This window comes from Corythoichthys intestinalis, chromosome 7 (genome assembly GCF_030265065.1).
Source record: "Corythoichthys intestinalis isolate RoL2023-P3 chromosome 7, ASM3026506v1, whole genome shotgun sequence".
In the NCBI taxonomy this organism is placed as follows: Eukaryota; Metazoa; Chordata; class Actinopteri; order Syngnathiformes; family Syngnathidae; genus Corythoichthys; species Corythoichthys intestinalis.
Window position 1 is genome coordinate 35,111,393 of NC_080401.1, and position 16,394 is coordinate 35,127,786.

Sequence of the window (16,394 nt, forward strand, 5' to 3'; positions counted from 1 at the left end):
TCCAGAAGTCCTGGTCTTTGTCTATATTCACTCTTGTAAACCTCAAAGAACATTATTCCAGAAGTCCTGGTCTTTGTCTATATTCACTCTTGCAAACCTAATTATGGCCTTCATGTTCTTCTTAGAGAGCAAAGGTTTTCTCCTTGCACACCTTCCATGAAGGTTAAACTTGTGAGGTCTCTTTCTGGTTGTAGAGGCATGCACTTTCACATCAACAGTAGCATGAGCCTGCTGTAGGTCCCGTGATGACATTTTAGGGTTTTTGGAGATTTCTTTTAGCATCTTGCAAACTGCTCTCGGGGTGAACTTGCTTGGACGGCCAGGCCTGGGCATGTTAGCAGTTGTTTTGAATGTCCTCCACTTGTAGACTATTTTCAAGACAGTGGAATGGCTGATTTCATATTCTTTTGAGATCTTTTGAAATCCCATACCAGATTCATAAGCGTCTCCAATCTTCTTTCTGAAGGCCTCAGACAGCTCCTTTGTTTTCACCATTTTGTTTTCCCTCACTTCAACAGCCAGTCAGTGTTGAAAGCATTCTGCGTTGAGGAGTGGGGCAAACTTTCTTCAGATTGATGTCAAAGACTGGTAGATGGCTACAAAAAGTGTCTCACTAAAGTTATTTCAGCCAAAGGGGATAACACTAGCTATTAGGTGGTAGGGTGTCCTAACTTTCCTCATTTACAATATGCATTTGTGTTGATAAATTTGGTTTCATGAGTAAAACAATGCTAATTTTTGTTATTTACCTGCAATTAAATCACTTTCTAATCCAGAGATAAAGGAAAAACAAGATCAGCTATTGATATGTGAATATTTCTTAATAAAGAACTTAATATTTTATGGGGTGTCCTAATTTTTTCACACACACACACACATACATATATATATATATATATTAGGGCTGTCAAAATTATCGCGTTAACGCGTGGTAATTAATTTTTTAAAATTAATCAAGTTAAAATATTTGACGTAATTAACGCACATGTCCCGCTTAGACAGTATTCTGCCTTTTGGTAAGTTTTACAGGAAGGCTTTTTGTGCTAACAGCGAACTCTTGTGGTCGCTTTGCGACATGGTTTATTGTTTTCTTGCCAGTTCAATATGGCTGCACAACGTCTCGGGCTGACGCCTACGTTGTAATGTTGTGCTTATATGATCCTTGGACAAGATTTGTCCGTAAGTATGGTTGTTGTAAAGAATGTACATATTATGTTAGTAAGCGAAAAGTTATATTTTATGTATGAGACGCTTTTTGTTTATGTTTAGTTAACCTGTATAGCGTGCTAAGCTAACGTTGTTGCTAATGCAATGCTTGTGTACTTTTTTTTTGTAGTTTTACGAAGGTCTAAAGACGACAATGGTTTGAGGCCATTTTATTAATACATAAGATGAAGAAGGAAGAAGTCTGATTATTAAGGCGTCATTCACTAGCTGTCTAGCTTTGGAAAAAGTAGACGCTTCGGAGTGAGGACAGCACAGACAGATTTAAATGACAGTAGAGTGAAATGCCCACTACAGTCCTAATGTATCGTATGTTGAATGTATATATCCATCTTGTGTCTTATTGTTCCATTCCAACAATTTATTTTACAGAATATATATATAATTTACAGAAAAATATGGCATATTTTATAGATGGTTTGAATTGCGATTAATTGCGATTAATTATGATTATTAATTTTTAAGCTGTAATTAACTCGATTAAAAAATTTTAATCGTTTGACAGCCCTAATATATATATATATGTATGTATGTATATTTTCCTCCTTATTTTATAGACTTAGCTTGACCTGAAAAACTAAGAAATGACATTGAACAATTATTTTCTGTATACAGTAACTAGGACGTACAATTGGAAATTTTGAATATAGCCTCTAATTTTAGCAAAACCAAACTTTTACCTTTTTAGTTGCTCTTTTTTATTTAGTTTGGGCCCAAGCAACACAAATAAAATGTTTACAAGCCATGAACAGAATTTTATTATTTGTCTGTAACATGGTGATAATTAGCAGCAATATGTCACACTCACCAATAAATCCCAGTAACATGTATCCGAAGATGAAGATGAAAAAAACAACACAGCACACCACATCCGTGCGGGACCTGCAAAAAAAAAAAAAAAAATTAAGTGTGACAGGAGGACCACTAACATTGAAGTTGAACCCTTTATTGAATTGAAATATGAATTTTATGTCTATTGCCGTCAATGGCATGCAATGAGTTAAGTAATATGAAAAAAAGTCTACTTGGTGTTATAGTAATTGCTAATATTCGACATTGTGTTTCAATGACCAAAAATAGTCACTTTGACTAAAGGGTTATAAGGTCTCAAGTGTCCACTTTTGAGAAGCTGTCGACTGTGGTGACCACTGTCCCTGAAGGATTCGATGTCTATCACAGTCAAATGGTGTCATTGAGTTAAATTTGAGCATAACAGCCATGAATTCTTGTGCTCGATTCCATTTTGCTCGGCCATATCCCTGCAGTCTGATTTGACAAGCAAAAACTGCTGCTGGAACTTTCTGGAATTTCAGACTAGTGGGTTCCCCTTAAGGGATGCGCATCTGTTTGAAGCTCAACTTTGTCTCAACTCCGCCAGTGTGCTCACTTAAAAATGAGTTCTTTCTTTACTATCTTTCCTCATAACCAGCTCCTTTACACTGTGGGAGAAGCTGTCAGCCTTTTTAAGTCCTAATTTAAAGAAGAGACAAGTGAGCACTGAGACTGGTGGTCTTGATGAGAGTTAAGTCCAGTGCACATCTGAGCTCAGCTCAGTCCTCCTTAACAATGTCAATTGAGACATTTGTATCCTCCATTCATCTTTGTCTTGTTAGAGGGAAAGTACAAAAAAACCTCAGGAGGCAACCGTCTACAGGAAACTTCACCATAATGTAAGACATACAGTGCTGGCCAAAAGTATTGGCGCCCCTGCAATTCTGTCAGATAATGCTCAATTTCTCAGAGAAAATGATTGCAATTACAAATGCTTTGGTAGCAATATCTTCATATATTTTGCTTGTAATGAAAAAACACAAACGAGAATGAAAAAAAAAATCATTATCATTTTACACAAAACTCCAAAAATGGGCAGGATAAAAGTATTGGCACCCTCAGCCTAATACTTGGTAGCACAACCTTTAGACAAAATAACTCGAACAACCGCTTCCGGTATCCATCAATGAGTTTCTTACAATGCTCTGCTGGAATTTTAGACCATTGTCGCTGAGATTTGAAGGGGGCCTTCTCCAGATTGCCATTTTCAGATCTCTCCACAGGTGTTCTATAGGATTCAGGTCTGGACTCATGCTGGCCGCTTTAGAAGTCTCCAGTGCTTTCTCTCAAACCATTTTCTAGTGCTTTTTGAAGTGTGTTTTGGGTTATTGTCCTGCTGGAAGACCCATGACCTCTGAGGAAGACCCAGCTTTCTCACAGTGGGTCCTACATTATGCTGCAAAATTTGTTGGTAGTCTTCAGACTTCATAATGCCATGCACACGGTCAAGCAGTCCAGTGCCAGAGGAAGCAAAGCAACCCCAAAACATCAGGGAACATCCGCCATGTTTGACTGTGGGGACTGTTGTTTTTTTTCTACGAAGGCCTCATTTTTTCCCCCCTGTAAACTATATGTTGATGCCTTTTCCCAAAAAGCTCTACTTTTGTCTCATCTGACCAGAGAACATTCTTCCATAACATTTTTGGCTATCTCACTATATGTTGATGCCTTTTCCCAAAAAGCTCTACTTTTGTCTCATCTGACCAGAGAACATTCTTCCAAAACATTTTTGGCTATCTCAGGTAAGTTTTGGCAAACTCCAGCCTGGCTTTGTTATGTCTCTGGGTAAGAAGTGGGGTCTTCCTGGTTATCCGACAATAGAGTCCCTTTTCATTCAGGCACCGACGGACAGTACGGGTTGACACTGTTGTACTCTCGGACAGCAGGACAGCTTGAACTTGTTTGGATGTTAGTTGAGGTTCTTTATCCACCATCCGCACAATCTTTCGTTGAAATCTCTCATCAATTTTTCTTTTCCGTCCACATCTTGGGAGGTTAACCACAGTGCCATGGGCTTTACACTTATTGATGACACTGCGCACAGTAGACACAGGACCATTCAGGTCTTTGGAGATGGACTTGTAGCCTTGAGATTGCAAATTTTTTTCTCACAATTTTGCTTCTCAAGTCCTCAGACAGTTCTTTGGTATTCTTTCTGTGCTCCATGCTCAATGTGGTACACACAAGGACACAGGGCAGAGGTTGAGTCAACTTTAATCCATTTTAAGTGGGTACAAGTGTGATTTAGTTATTGCCACCACCTATTATGTGCCACAGGTAAGTAACAGGTGCTGTTAATTACACAAATTAGAGAAGCATCACATGTTTTTTCAAAGAATGCCAGTACTATTGTTCGGCCCATTTTTGAAGTTTTGTGTAAAATGATAATGATTCCCCCCCCCCCCAATCTCTTTTGTGTTTTTTCATTGCAAGCAAAATCAATGAAGCTATTACTACCAAACATTTGAAATTGCAATCATTTTCTGGGAGAAATTGAGCATTATCTGACAGAATTGCAGGGGTGCCAATACTTTTAGCCAGCAGTGTATGCCTGTTCCAACCACTTCATCTGTTCTCTACTCTGGTTCTAATACATGGCTAAAAGGACGAACTGCCTCCTGCGGCGTGATTTCTGCGCTATTAGACACGGCAAATGGAGCCTCTCTATTTTTACGGAATCTTAATAATGAGAACGTCTAAATAAAAACATTAGCACCAAAAAAAATCCAGACATGTTCGGCTACCTGGATGAAATTTAATACCTCCCATGTGAGATTAAATCCCATACCTCAAAAAAATAGCGAAATATCATGCTTATTAAGACCTTAAAAACCACATATTGTAAGTAAGACCTTTTAAGACTTTTTAAGGATTCACGGAGACCATGCCACCTCGTTTCAGTGCATGCCTCACCTCTATGACAGGAGGCCCAAAGGCAGGCGCTTTTTTCTTCACACATAGCACATGTACATGATTTATGTTTTTTCAGCATTAGAAAAATCTCATTTGAATAAAACGTGACTTGAGTTTTTCCCTCTTTATGATTTACGCTCCTTTACTGGAATAAAAAGTAAATCTTTTTTTTTTTTGAGGTAAAAAAAACTTTTATTTTCAGGCCATATAAGCTAGCCCAAATCAGTTTTTTTTTTTTTTTAAATAAACAATTCATTTACCAACATAAAAGGCAAACCTTCGATGCTTTCCACCATCAATTAGAATTTTGCTTGTCAACGAAAACCATCTTCTGAACTTAATCAAGATTCTGCCTTTAACGACAATTTTTATCACCACTTAGAACAATTCTAACCCCAATACTGTGACAAATTAAAAAAAACAAACAAAAAAAAAAAACGTTTTTCTTTGTCGCGTGTATATTTCTCTGACATAGTTTCAAGTAATGCAGCACGATTTTAAAAATTGGGGATTTAAGACCTACTGGGCAAATGAATGAAATTCAACGAATTTTTCAGATACTTTATCAAGATTAGTTTTTAAGACTCATTGCTCAACTAATTGAAGAGATGAAAATTGACTTTCAGGTACGTAATCTAAATGTTTTACACTAGATGTTCGGTTTTAGGAGACAAAGAAGACACATCTGCCTGGGTAAGACAGCCACCATTTCCAAGAAAAGGCACGTCTGGTTGCAAGAACAAGGTGGTTGTTAAAAAAAGAAAAGAAAAAAAAACCACACACAATGGTGGTAGCATTTCTTTGCCTTCAAAAAAGAACAAGGGATAGCGCTGCTTGGGTTGCCATGGTAACCGGCATCATCCTCCTCTTTGAATACCCCCCCTCATCCTTTAAAGCTCATACAGTGTACGGTAACGATAACTTGAGCACGCATCATCCGCAAATTAAGTCGGCAGAGATCTGAGGTGGTGTTTGGCAGTGAACTGACCTCGTTCCTCCTACACATTAATGAAAGTTAAGGCAGATGTGTCAACTGTGCGCTATATGGATGCGCATGCATTATTAAGACAGTGCAAACAGCAGCACGCAGTGGCTAATACAAAGTCCCCTCAGAAGCATTTGAATGATGTGGGGATGCTGACAAAGGGAGAGGGAAAACATTTTTGCTTTACCCTCTTATCTCAGGGAGACAGACCATAGTCTAATATCTTTTTGGTAATCCTACGCACACTGTCAAAAAACAAGTCCTGTAAAATGCTGCGAGCTGTGGTTGCCAGAATTTAAGAGCAAAAAAACACGGGAAACTCCAGGTTTACTGTCAAATTAACAACCAACTCCTTACAAAAATACATTTTAACTACAAAATGCATGCCTAACCATTGAACACAAGCTATTGCCATCGCAGTCAAGCATGCTGACTACCGAGCTAACAGCCAAGTCTAGCTTCAGCAGCCAGCACATTCTTTCAAGTTCTCACAGCGTGTGGTTTTCATAGCACTCTACATGCACACAAGGGTGTAGGTTTGGTTGCAACATTGGTAGGGACGATATAACAGCATGACCTGCATGTACACTTATTGCTGGGGACGGGACATTAATAAGACCAAACAGATTGGGTGAACGTGAGTCAGAGCTACATTTGTCACAAAAATGAACTTAATTAATTGACAGGCTAAATGGTCAATGCAAAATAAATCTGTATTGACTTGTACTAACTTTCATGTGTATTGATTGGTTCAGGTGATGCACAGTTCGATTCAAACCTTTAATTTCAAAACATATGAAAGAAACATTTTGAAAACGTCCAGAATAAATCTGGATTTTATTAGCAAATTTAAATTGCAATATTTGAACATAAATTATATTAAGATACAAAATAAATATGCACTTGTTAATAATTTATGAACAGTACAGGAATGCAAAAAATAAACATTTGTCTTAAGACCACTCAACATAGTCTAAATAAATAAATATAACTGAAAAAAAAACTTAAATAATAATAAAAATGGAGCCTTCCTTCAGGTAAAACACAACTGCTTTTGTCCACAAGCACAGCTAAATGCAAAAAAAAAAAAAAGTAAATTTTTTTACTTGACTAGTATGATTATCTGAAAAAAAAATGTCTTCAAAGGCTGCAAATAATTAAAAAAAAAATTAACTGTCCCTACACTTGCTGTCCTAGCAGATGAAACACCATCATCACCCAAGGATCCCAGTCCATCCGAATTGTCACCAACCAGCCTTCTGGAATAGGACATGCGCAAGCAACACCTTTCACCTCCCTCCACCGCTGACTAGGGATGGGAATTGATAAGATTTTTACAATTCCGATTTCATTATCGATATTGCTTAACAATTCGATTCTTTATCGATTCCCTTATCGATTCTAATTTGGACTAATGGACTGAATGGGGTTCTGGGTTCAATATGTTTTATGGTTCATTCGCCTTGGAGTCTCGGTTAGAACACAACGAGCGGAGATTGGAGTTGGTCTTTGGCTTTTTTAATCCAACTTGGCAACAGGCACAACTATATACAGGCAATGGAACTTGATATAAGAATCACTCAATGAGCAGATGAGAGCATGCGTGGAAAGATGTTGATGTATTTGTATGTGTGTTGAAGAAGACTGGAATGTGTGGGTATATGTGTGGTTCTGAAAGGAAAAAATTACATATTAGTGCTGATGCAAAAACAATGCAAATTGACTGTAAAGCAGTCAATAACACACATACATGACTCGCACTTTATAATGAACACAAAGGTGGGGGGCGCGAGCGCGAACACAACCCGGAAGCACGCTGCGTGCACGTGGTCATCTTGGCCATAAAAGTGGCGAAAACTAAGCACTTTACACTCATATGGATGTACAACATCATCTTAAGATGCTAAACTAACACATTCCCTCTTAGCACAAATGTGGAACGCGAATATAATGTAAACAACTCTCTCCTCGACACAGCGAGGACGAGCGGAAGCAACCAACCGGCGTAACAGTAAAAACACGAAATGGTCGCGCTGATAATGGCTCTTACTTATCATAAGAACTTTATGACATGATGAGGAAATACTTACATTCGTTCATGGACGCACACAGATTAATACTTCCTCGCGCAGTCACACACATCTCAATAGAGGGCTGTCCTCTGCTCGAAATGTGCACCTTACGCATATTCTCGGTCCCAGAATACGCGGCGCGTGTGACGTAGGACAATAACAGGAAGTAACTGACTGGTTGCTACGGAAATGAACGCATACACAAGGAATCTTTCTAACAGGAGTATTAAAATTGCTAATAAAGTCGTTTAGGATTATTTTAGACGCATATATGTTACATTTTTCTGATAGTGTATTTGAAGAGGAATACGATAGACCCATTAATAGACTTTTTTGTAAAAATCACCATTTCTTTAATCAAGGGAATAGTTACCTTTCTCGCACACACCATATAACTGTTTGCATTACTCTAACACACGTAATATAATCAATCAGGGAATAGTATCATTTCTCATATTTACTGTAGGACTGTTTGTATTACTCTAGCACACCTAATACAAAATAAATAACACACCATACTTTAATGAAAAGAAGCAGAATAGAGGGCATAAAAGATACACAACGCCATCTTATCACAGAAGCCCAACGCGTCATGAGCAAGATTGACACACCAACTCTTGCAATCAGTTCTCCCGGGCACTCCAGGACAAAGAGCAGGGCACTCTGTCCTAACACAAGTAGCATTGGAGAACACCCTCGCTCAACCAGGATAACAAGATGATAGCGCAGGCGCCTTGGACGTCAAGACCTGCATCGGTCGCTGTGGCAACCACGTCCCAGCCACTAAGGATGACGCACGAACCTGACCTGCCACAGAGGGATGATCCCAAGACAAGACAACTTCCAGCCACGCCTTCGGCCCGGCCCACTCCACCGCAGCTTTCAAAAAGAACTGAACATTTAGATAACAACTGTCGCTTCTCAGGAATATTTCTATCTGGCCGTTGTTTTGCCGACCCTGGACCCAGCACTGCCTCTCCGTCGTCTGTTTTTTGCCTTGTTTTTGACCATTGTCGACGAATAAATTGTCAACCTGTTTTCGGTAAGCCTTCTTCAAACTTTTGGAACATGGAGTAAGTACAAAGGGTTAACACCGGAGTGAATACACGGAATCTTGGCCCCCACCGGTTGGCTTGCGGGAACGGTGCCAGCGGAACACTATTTCGTTCGGCTGGCGCTGTTTCTGCGGCTTGGCGGGGGGAGCCGAATTCCTTCATTAAGTAGTCTCATGAATAATGACGTGGACTGTGAAACGCAATGCAAACTCACCCGGTGACAACGCTCCAGGTTATACTTGATGAGTTGTTTCTCTTTGAGTAATCATGTCGAGTCGGATGTTGATAACATGCGTAAATTACGAAACGTACATCAGCCGGATGGAATCGATAAGGGAATCGTTAGATAAACTGCTAAACAATTTCATGGAATCGGAACACCCGGAACCAGTTCTCTGTAGGAACCGGTTCTCGATTCCTATCCCTACCGCTGACATAGGTTCGGGTCTTAGCATATCATAATTTTCAGTTTCTACAATGTATTGTATAGAAAATTTGAAAAAAATGTTTTATAAATTTTTATTCTTATTATTACACAGAAAAGTCGCCTTGAAAAACTTCTGGCCAAGGCTCAGATGGAAATGAGAACCTGTGTAGCATGTTCTCACACCGTTCTCATTAGGAGAAAGCCTGCCAGCCACACATCAAAGCGAGACAAGCGCTGCAGAGAAGGGAGGAAAGACACAAGAGGACTGAAGCCAAAACACTGCGTTACCTCTGAAAAAGACTAAATCATCAAAAGAACCAGTCCACACAAAGCCTGTGGAAGAAACCCTCAAGGAGGTAGGTAGTGCCTCCCAAAAAAATCTCTTCTGCATAGTGCCAATGGAATTGCTCAACACCCATCAGACAATTCATTAGGATATCAATGATGATGTACAAAGAGAAAGCAAAAGCTTGCATTCAAATACACAAGTTGGTGAGGCTGAACACATTTTCACAAGCTCCTTTTAAGGACATAAAACCTTGCCACCTATTTTTATATGTCCAGTGCTGCCTTGATAGATGAGTTAATCTGTTCTATAACCATGCTCATAATTCTGAGACATCTCAAATCTTTTTTTCCTTGTTGAAATTTAAGGAAATTCCATTAATTGAGGTTTTAAATAATGATGCCGTTTTTGATATTTTGCTTCAATTCAATGGGCTATGCCCATTTTGACCACAGGAGGACAGTCTAACACACAATACTCGTTAGTAACTCTGGTCTGACAGTTTTTTTTTTTTTTTTTGTGCTAATTTCTGACAACAGAATCTGAAACTTAGTTTTTCTCACGTTAAGCTTTTAAACTACAAAACTACAGGATCCAGGTTTTCTTAAAAAACAAAAAACAAAACAAAACAAAAAACTGTACTTAACGTATGGACTTGTTTTATATATATATATATATATAAAAAATACTATACTATAGTATTATACAATATATTACGAGGATACATTACGAATGCTGACATACAATCAAATATGACAGAAACGTGAATGACTGCAAGGTTTATTTAACACTAGAGGTGTCCGATTATTACTTTTTAACCGATAACCAGTACCCCGATATTGTCCAACTCCAAAAATCTAATAATACTATCAAACCGATGACAATATATTAGGGCTGTCAAACGATTAAAATTTTTAATTGAGTTAATCACAGCTTAAAAATTAATTAATCGTAATTAATCGCAATTCAAACCATCTATAAAATATGCCATATTTTTCTGTAAATTATTGTTGGAATGGAAAGACACAAGAAGCATATATACATTCAACATACTGAACATAAGTACTGTATTTGTTTATTATAACAATAAATCAACAAGATGGCATTAACATTCTGTTAAAGCAATCCATGGATAGAAAGACTTGTAGTTCTTAAAAGGTAAATGTTAGTACAAGTTATAGAAATTTTATATTAAAGCCCCTCTTAATGTTTTCGTTTTAATAAAATGTGTAAAATTTTCAATCAAAAATAAACTAGAAGCTCGCCATTGTTGATGTCAATAATTACAAAATCAGTCGCACCCAAGCGCCAGCAGAGGGCGACAAAACACAAAAAAACACACATAACAAGTGGACATGTCACTGTGCTGTCATTTTAATCTGTTTGAGCGGGGCATGTGCGTTAATTGCGTCAAATATTTTAACGTGATGAATTTAAAAAGTTAATTACCGCCCGTTAATGCGGTCATTTTGACAGCCCTACAATATATGTGGTCGTGGAGTTAACATATTATAGCTAATTATATTGTTATGCCCCACTGGATGTTTTAATAATGATAAATGTAACACGTTCAAGGTTTTCCGATAAAAAGTTTGCAAAAAATAAAAGAGCAATATCAACTGATGTCATGGGAAAAAGTGCCTATACTGCACCACTCTATTTATTGTTGAACTCAAAATAGTGCAAACATGGTTTAAAAAAAAAAGGGAAAAAAATTATGAAGTGCAAGTGCAAAGTGCCTATAAGGCACTGCCATATCACATATGACTCACACAGTGCTTCTGGCTCAAAGCAACAACAAAGGCACACAGCTCTAGTGCAGTGAATGAGGTAAGTAATTAGTTTAGAAATCTTTTTTTTTTTTTTCAATCATTCATTGTTCATTTCATTTTTGCACCATGAATGCAAATGGTCTGCTCACGTAACAAATTCTAAGCATCTTATTTTGGGGACATCTAATGGTCAATAAGCATAACACCTGTGCTCTGTGACCAGCCCTTGTACAAAGGCAGAAGGCTTCTACATTCACTTTGAAGATGTATACTGGCCCAAAACCGATAATTTAAAAAATGATGTCGATATTATCTGATATAATTTTAAAATGCTTTCATCAGCCGATATTACAATATCGGACAACTCTATCTAACACTATTATCTTTTTGCAAAAGGATATGGCTAATCATACTATTGTACTAACAACATATTAAGTAGATAAGCTTTTTTCGAAATGCTGAAGGATTTGTCCTATAATAAATTTAAGCCATTTACCGATACGTCCGAGTTTGGCAAGTGAGTATAGCGGTGAGCCACGTAATGACTCAGTCAATGCAACTGAAATGAGCTGGTACTTGAATAATAAGGCAAAAACTCCATGACAAATTGTAATTCTTCTAAAATCCGCTTGTTTTCAGAGACGTTTACTATTAAAGGTGATTACAATACATTGACAATCTACATAAATGTAAAATTTCAAACGTATAAGGAGTGGGGGATTTTTAAAAAAAAATTTTTTAATTTAAAGGGATCATTACCGTTAAAATTAATTTACAGATTCAAGCAAAGCTACATTAAATTCTTGCTTTATGTTTATGTTGTTTGGGGTAAAGTACTGGGGTATAACTATGAAGGGGTGAAGCTGTCACCTACTTTGGCTACTTGTTCTAGTGGTATGATTCTTGCTTTGGGTGCTAGAGGTCCCGTGGGCGATTCCTAGCCTACCCCTCCTTTGAAGTAATCTTTGTCAATTGGCTCAATGGCTACCATGGGCAAAACAAGGCATAAAACTACCAGCTATCGTCACTCGTCGGTCCAGTGGTATGATTATCATTTTGGGTGGGAGAGATCCTGGGTCTGACTCCGGGATGAGCCTACTTTTGACGTAGTTCAGGGGTGTCCAAAATTTTTGCAAAGGGGGCCAGATTTGGTGTGGTAAAAATGTGGGGGGCCGACCTTGACTGACGTCCTTTACGTAGAACAATATATTTAAGCAAATTTAAGCAAGCCATTCCGTGTGTCACATTTGCTTTATTATTTTTTTAAGGGTTAACAATATCGCAACTAGCCTTTGTGCCGTTCTTTTTAGAATCTCGGGCTCTTGCAAAATACTGCTGCAGTAAAATTAAACTAGCTTCAAGTTACTTCAATTTCTCGCTACGCATCTTCCCTGTAATCTTCTCATACGTGTCAGCGTGTCTTGTTTGGTAATATCGCCTCACATTGAACTCTTTAAAAACAGCAGCTGTCTCTTTGCAAATGAGGCAGACACAGTTGTTGCGTATTTTAGTGAAGAAATAGTCCAATTTCCACCAATCCTTGAATCGTCGGCCGTCGCAGTCAACTTTTTTTTTTGGTTGATTGTCGCCCTTTTAGAAAATTGGGAGTAAAGGCTCTTAGAGTGCTGCTGCCTTTTAGTGGGTAAATAAGGAGCAGCATTTAGTGTGCTATTTCATATGCTGGTAGCAGTACTGCTGACCAATTTATTAAGTCTATGTGCGGGCCAGACGTTATTGATTTAATGACAGTGGCTGGGGGCTGGATGAAATTTGACCAAGGGCCGGATTTGGCTCTTGGGCCAGACTTTGGACATGTCTGACGTAGTTGCTATGCATTCTTTGGCAATTGGCTCATCGGCTACTACTGGATTAACAAGAAGTCAAACTGTCAATTGCTGTGGTTCGTTGATCTAATGGTATGATTCTCGCTTAGGGTGTGAGAGGCTCTGGGTCCGACTCACAGATGAGCCTTCTTTGAAGGAATTGCTATGTATTCTTTGGCGTTTCACTCATCCGCTACATTTGGAGAAACATGGGGTCAGACAACACCCCATGGTGGCTTGTTGGTCGAGTGGCATAATTCTTGCTTCAGGTGCAAGAGGTCGTGGGTCTGACTCCTGAACAAGATTTCCTTTGAAGTAAACATTGGCAATGGCGTACTGCAAGCAACACGTCACTTCCGGTCATTAATATTCATGACGTTAGCTACTGTTGCTAAGGGAGGACCCAATAGGAAATGAATGGAAATCGTGTTCAGTTAAAGAGATGGTTTGAGTGTCGAGGGCTGAAAAAGACAACAACAAAAAAAAAGCCGACCTAAGCATAGCCTTAGCTTTTTAATCAACACCTTTTTCTTACACAACTGACAATGACATTCTCCTGTTTCAACAAGCTATCCTTTCCCACCAGCCCTGTCTTTCTTACATATTATATCCTCTGGCTGTCCTACGTCTCTGACTGTTCTAGGGAGTAATTTAGTTAGTTTTGTGCAGCGATCGCAAATGCTAGTCAGTGACAGCCAACGGACACTTTTAATTTTTCATTGATAACAAATCTTAATTCTATAATTTATTTACCCATCCCCCTTACTAAAGTTGTTATTTTTTAACAACAGAAAAGATAACTGGCAGTCAGATACCATTTTAATTCTTTTCAGGTCATTCATTGTCAGACGGAACAAAATGTTTACTGCATATGAAATGTTAATGAGTCACCGAGCTGCCGTTAAAAGTCCGCGCAAGTTGATTAATTCTACACATTTTTTCCTCCTAGTTTTAAGTTTTGGGAAACGTATGAAGAAAACATCCTTCATATGTCGTAATGTCTAGAGTCGTTTCTACATGTTCCAAAAAAGCAATGTGTAATCGACATGTTCGTTTTTGAAAGATGACCGGAGAAAAGTAGCAGAATTAACCTTGTTTCTATGCGAGGGCGGGTCTATTATGTCCCACTCTTGCTTTACTTCCGCTTTACGATGCGACGTCACGGTCTAAAAATAGCATGCGTGCGGTACGCTATTGACTAAATGGCTACAATTAGAGAAACAATGGGTAGAACTATCGGCTCATTGGTCTAGTGGTGTGATTCTCACTTTGGGTGCAAGAGGTCCTGGGTGTGATACCCTTTATTGAAGTAATTGTTATGTATTCATCGGCTACCATAAAAAAAAAAAAAAAAGAAGCCTAACTGCCAGCTACTGTGGCTCCTTGGTTAAGTGGTATGATTCTCGCTTATGAGATTCAGACCCCCGGATGAGCCCATTCTCAAATGAATTGCTGTGTATTATTTGGTTCATCGGCTACCATCGAAGAAAAAAGGGGTATAGCTATTAGCTAGTTGGTCTCGTGTTATAATTCTTGCTTTTGGTACAAGAGGAATCGGGTTTGTCTTACGAGAGGCCGCTTTTGAAGTAATTGTTATGTATTCTTTGGTATTGGCTGATCGGCTACAATCGAATAAATAATAAGTCAAAGCATCAGCAACTGTTGGTCTAGTGGCATGATTCTTGCTTCGGGTGCGAGAGGTCCTGAGTCCAACTCCCGGACGAGCCCTCCTTTGAGGAATTATTATGCATTCTCTGGGATTTGGCTCTTTGGCTACCATCAAAGAAACAAGGTGTAAAACTATCAGCTTGTTGGTCTAGTAATAATATTCTCGCTTTGGATGTGATAGGTCTGGCTCCTGGACGAACTCTCATTTGAAGGAATTGTTATGGTTTCTTTGGCCATTGGCTCATCAGATTAACAAAGGCTAAAAACAAAAACTAAGCTACTGCGGTTTGTTGGTCGAGTATGATTCTCACTTTTGGTGCAAGCGGTCCCAGGTCCAACTTGTGGACGAGCCCTTTTTTGAAGGGGTTGTCAAGTATTCTTTGGCATTTGGTCATTGGATACCATAAGAAAAAAAAGGGTCAAACCATGAGCCTTAGTTGGTCTAGTGGTATGATTCTCACTTTGGGTGCGAGAGGTCTCTGGCCCGCCTACCGGACTGTATGTTTGTTTGTTTATTGTTTATTGTCATCATCATCAGTATCACTGACAGTTACAATACAGCATTGTGATAAGATTAACCCGAAGAAAACCGAAGAAAAGACATGTGTCTTTTATCTAAATTTTTCTCTCGCAACTCAAACCCCCCAAAATTGTGGTACGTATTCTTCAATAAATTGAATTGTAAGCTTGGTCCAGCAAAAAGTTAAAATTTTATTTCTAACATTATCTTTAAAAAAAAAGTGTTTTGATGCAGCTCTTGAATAGGACCTCTTTAAAGAGGTCAAACTACAACCTCAAACTCATGGTGCTGAATCTAACCTAACTATATATATTCACTTGCATGGAGTAGTGATGTATGATTGGAACTTTTCTTAATGGGAAACACAACTCATAGCACAGTGTCCATAAACTCTGATACTGGCTGTACGACATCTATTTTGAAATGTGTGTGTGGCTACTAGACGTGTGTCATCAGAGAAACTCCCACCACCTCTTACAGTCATTTATTTGTTTGGGGGAGGCGGAGAGAGCCGCCAGTACTCCACCTACTTCTGTATTAAACTTGGAATGAGAAATGATGAATCTGTCACCTCCACAGAAAAAGCTTACATAATAGTCAGAATCAATGCATGTCCGTCACAAGCCTTTTGACTAATTTTTGGGCAAACATTTTTTTGGGGAAAATGCAGCATTTTGGTTTTAAACTGACTCAAAAGAAGTTCACCCAGAAACTATGATTGTATTGGGTAAAATCTCCCATACCTGTTATGAATTGGCCCTCTGAACTTGGGGTCAAACTTGTGTGGCTCACCTACAAAGACAAGCAAAACGGGGTAT

General features: G+C 38.6%; 1 protein-coding gene across 4 annotated transcripts in view; it reads right to left on the minus strand.

The window, feature by feature from the left end:
* The window catches only part of LOC130918910 (choline transporter-like protein 5), a 75,768-nt gene that overhangs the window by 36,188 nt on the left and 23,186 nt on the right, over positions 1-16,394 (minus strand). For 3 of the 4 annotated variants that reach the window (XR_009063853.1, XM_057841145.1, XM_057841147.1), the window contains exons 2-3: positions 16,320-16,368; positions 2,033-2,106 (exon numbers count right to left, since the gene is read on the minus strand). Coding sequence is in view for 3 of the 4 variants with exons in the window: in XM_057841145.1 (XP_057697128.1) it covers positions 2,033-2,106; positions 16,320-16,368 (123 nt within the window). In the remaining variant the exon portion in view is untranslated. The remainder of the gene's footprint in view (positions 1-2,032; positions 2,107-16,319; positions 16,369-16,394) is intronic. The other variant, XM_057841146.1, reaches the window with a different exon arrangement.